Source organism: Camelina sativa, chromosome 2 (genome assembly GCF_000633955.1).
Source record: "Camelina sativa cultivar DH55 chromosome 2, Cs, whole genome shotgun sequence".
In the NCBI taxonomy this organism is placed as follows: Eukaryota; Viridiplantae; Streptophyta; class Magnoliopsida; order Brassicales; family Brassicaceae; genus Camelina; species Camelina sativa.
Genome location: NC_025686.1, coordinates 6653750 through 6658091, shown reverse-complemented (window position 1 = coordinate 6658091; position 4342 = coordinate 6653750). Strand labels below are relative to the sequence as shown.

General features: G+C 36.5%; 1 protein-coding gene across 1 annotated transcript in view; it reads right to left on the bottom strand.

Annotated features, from left to right (window-relative positions):
- LOC104718829 (eukaryotic translation initiation factor 3 subunit A-like) overlaps positions 1-3230 on the bottom strand; it is a gene marked incomplete in the record, with an annotated part of 6118 nt that extends 2888 nt beyond the window's left edge. The window contains 10 exon segments of the mRNA XM_010436634.2: positions 1-140; positions 282-503; positions 620-781; positions 904-1131; positions 1220-1249; positions 1334-1702; positions 1841-2056; positions 2145-2626; positions 2732-2837; positions 3130-3230. Of these exon segments, the coding sequence (XP_010434936.1) occupies positions 1-140; positions 282-503; positions 620-781; positions 904-1131; positions 1220-1249; positions 1334-1702; positions 1841-2056; positions 2145-2626; positions 2732-2777 (1895 nt within the window).

Here is a 4342-nt window from a genome sequence, read left to right as displayed (position 1 = left end):
GCCTCTTCAAATTCCTTCTCCTCTATCTCCCTAAGGATCCTTTGTTTCCTTCTCTCTGCAAGCTCTGCTGCAAGTCTCTTTTGTTCTGCCTCCTCAGTTAGCTTCTGAAGCTTAAGCCGTTTCTGCTCCTCTTCACGTTCCTTGAAAAGTAAACATCAAATCAAAGACTGTTATAAACCGGCACTTTGTTCAAAAAAAAAAAAATAATAAATAAAAGACTGTTATAAACCGGCACAGAGTAAAAGGAGAGGTGTCAAAACGACCAAGGAGAAGTTCACTACCATTTCTAGTTGCTGACGCTCTTGATCTTCCTTCCTCTTTTCAATGATTGATTTCCGAGCAAGCAGTCTTTTGTGTTCTTTCTCAACAGTATCCGCTAAATTTGGTAGTATGCCACCAAGTTTTGATGCTTTACTCGGGACAGGGTACAGCATAGCTCTTACTTTGCTCAAAGACTCAGCAAAAACAGCCAAATGATCCCTCAGTCCATCAGACTCAATACCCTAATATAAAAACAGTTGATCAAATAGATTAGTACCTACCAAAGTGTCAATAAGTTAATGGTTATATTACTTAATGATAGACATGATATTCGCAGTGTTGAGCTGGAGAGGCTTACCAAATTTCCAAAAATTACAACACCTTTCATGTGATCAACTTTCATGGCAACAAAATTGTTCTTTACAGCATCAACAGATATTTTCTCTACCACTGAGAATTCAAAGAAGGGTACCAACTGAGATAAACCCTCAATTCTTATGGTCTGATAAATCCTAGACACCTGAAAATAAAATTGCAACAGAGAATATTGAGTTTGTAGAAAAAGGGATAAACAGCCAGACCAATCCAAAACAGTTGAGTGGGTATTGCCCTACAACGTAGAGAACAAGGAACACTCTTCACCTGTTGAAGTAGCCTCAGTGTAGCAAGCTTCTCCAGAGAGGGAACATATTGGGAAAGTTGTACTTCTGGTAAAGAAGGAGCTGAGGATAGTTTCCCACCAGATTTGGAGATCTTTTCCAGCAAAGGCTGAATCTTAGAGCCAAGATCAAGTGGATGAAATTCATGCTCTAAAACATGGAAAAGATCTTTGACCTCCTGAGATGCACAGCTCAGAACACCTCTTGAGACCTAATAGCATAGAAATCAGCCTCCAAATCAGATTCCAGTAAGGCCAATATTTTCTAAATAACAGTTAAGGTAGCTGCTAGAGACTCACCAACTCTGACAGAAGAGCTGCCCTGGAAAGCTGAAAAAGGAACAAACGGAATTAGAAATATCAAAAAAGATAATAAAGGGCACAATACAAAAATGAAGCAAAAGAATATGTTACCATATCTCTGCCCTCAAATTTAGGTTCAAGATTGAATCCAATGAGGTTGGCCATCCTCAAATTGCGTTCTTTCTCATTCTCGAGTTCCATATGGGATGCACTCTGAGCCCGATCAAACGGTGGAATGGACAATGCCGCCAAGACAACAGATGATGCTATTAGCTGCAAATCCTTTTGGCTTAAATTCTTATTGAAATTTTTCTGCAGACTAAACAGCTTAAACCACGCATACGCATGATAAAGATGGCTAGAAGAGATCCAGAAGATCTCAGTCAATTTGGAATAATAAACCATCAATAAAGATGACTTGGGCGTTTTTTTGACCATGCACATTAATCCATAGATATCTTCTACAGAGCGAAAAGCTTCCTGCAAAACAAAAAGATACATCAAGAACCACACTTACTTATTTGCAGTAGTGAAAGAGAGGATGGTATAGGTTGCAAAACTAATTTTAATCAGAGACAAGGTTAGCAGCAGAACAATACACAGAAAACAAAAACACACCTGCCAAAGTCCAAGCTCGGTAGCCACTTTCAACTGATCAAATCTTGTGTCCAGATACAACTGCAAGCTCTCAGGGGCTGATAAGTCAGGCCGATCCCTTTGGTCTCTGTACTTGTTCAGGTTTGCCAAATGATTTCTTATAATTTCACAAAGCCTACGGAACTCTGTTGTTCGCTTGTACTGCTTGCAGAACTGGAATGCTTTATGTGCTGTCATCTACAAGATAATGAAGTACAAATCTTCAATCTCAATCAACATAAAATCAAAGGTATCACCAATAAGCTTAACCTCAACAAAAACTAACCGCATAAAGTGCTTCCAACTTTGAGTTGTTTCGCAATATCTCGAGGACTGTCCTGTACGTCTCCCACAAGAACTTGAACCATGGGGTGACCAACTCACGGTCAGATCTATCTTTCCCCTTCTCCCCACTGACAATACTCAGCTGCAAATCCTCAGGCTTTCTATCAGCTTCAAGGTCATCGACATCAAGGGCCTCCTCAAGAGCATCGGCCTGAGAACGAGCTTGCTCAGCTTTCTCGGTAGCAAGATGAAGGAAGTGCTTGATAACTTCCTCCAAGGAACTGACATTCACTTGCTGGCAAACAATACGATACTGGATCAATCCATCCTTGGCGAATCGACCTCTCTTCAAGTCAACACAAAGATCAAGATACTTAAACATGATCTTTTCAAGAGGTTTCTGCCAAGCTCTGTATCTCTTGGAAGTAATGAGATCATGAAGCGCCTGAAGGGCATCTTGTTTCTGTCCAACATTGATCAATTCTAAAACAAAAACAAGGAACACAAAGTCAATTCATACACACACCACTAAACCAAATCCATAGGGACCAAAACGAACACTAAAACTAAAGCATTTCGTAAACTTACCATCAGCACGCTTCAATGCATTCTCCGGTTTGGCAAAATTCGCCATGTTTCAGACGAACAAAGGTTAAAGACAAGCTCTCTCACGAAAGGTACACTCTCAATTTGCCTGACAAATAAAAAAACACAAAGATTCGATTCTGTTACAGAGATCACACGAACCCGAAAAAACCCATCACAAAACAAACGAAGCTTTCTGCGTATTCTAACTACAGAGACCAGACTAAACTCGCCCAAACCCTAAATTCATTTCATAGAATCAAGATAACGCAAAACGAGGCACAGAAGATTCGATAACCTTATGAAAATCCTAACCCAGATCAATTCGATGAGATTCGATTAAAGAAACAGCAGAGATCCAATCACTGGGTGCAAGAACAGAGCCGAGACTTGGGACTAACCTTTGTAGCCGTGATAAGGGAGTGGTAAGAAGAGATGAGAAGCGAAACGGAAGGCAACTCTAGGGTTTCTGGTATCCCTTAATATTATCATTTTACATTTATATTCCCTAGATTTGCAGATAGCACCGTAATTTCTTTTGTTTTCGAAATTGACCCCGTTTAATCTTTTTAGTCTTTATTAACCCCATTTATTTATGTCCATATAAGGGATGTTTTATTCAATTGAGATTTAACACATTTATGGCTTTTGATCCTCAAATAACCACCATGTGAAATAATATATGTACACTATTTTCTATATAATATTTAAGTTTTATTGTATTACTTGGTTACTTCCATAATATTAAATATTAAATGTATATTTGTTATAAGGTTTTTGAAATAAAATTTGCTCTCTTAATTTAGAGGGTCTTATTGGATATCTAATTTATAAATAATTTTAAGGATGGCTAGAAAGTTTTCTATAGGCCTAGGATAAGAACCGAACTAAACCGAACCAATATTTTGGGTGTTCGGTTCGGTTTCGGTTATGGCGACTGAATTGATCAGTACAAATAAAAAACCGAATATTTCTGGTTATTTTGGTTTGGTTATCGGTTAACTGAATTATTTATTTTTATTCTAATTTTCTTTTTTAGGAAAAAAAATCTACAAAACTGAAATTTACCCCTAAAATAACCGAACCACCCAAAAAAATCGAAACCGAAAAAACCAAAAACCCCAAAATTATCTCTAAATAACTGAAAACCCGATTTTTTGTTTTTAAACAAATTTCGGGTAATTTCTGTTTTGAAATTTTAAAACCGAATTAACCGAGAAACCAAAATAACCGATCGGTAAGATTTTCAAAACTCAAAAAAACCAAAAAACCAAAATAACCGAACCGAATTCACCGAAATAACCTAAGTCCCAGGGCTAGTTTTCTATAATTTTGTTGATTAGTTTTTTATAATCTTGTAAAGTTTTCCAGACAATTTCTCTATTTTAATGATATTTTCATGATTTTATTTTGTGAAGAAAAATATATAAAATCATGAACCAATAAATAACATATTAATATAACTTATTAATAATCCTAGATTCTTTTATTTTAGTAGAATAACACAAACCTTTTATTGACTTTATAAAAGTTTGAATCCAATAACTTAAAATTTGTTAAGATTTTAAATGATTTTTTTATAAATTAAAACTAATAACACTAAACTTTACCAAA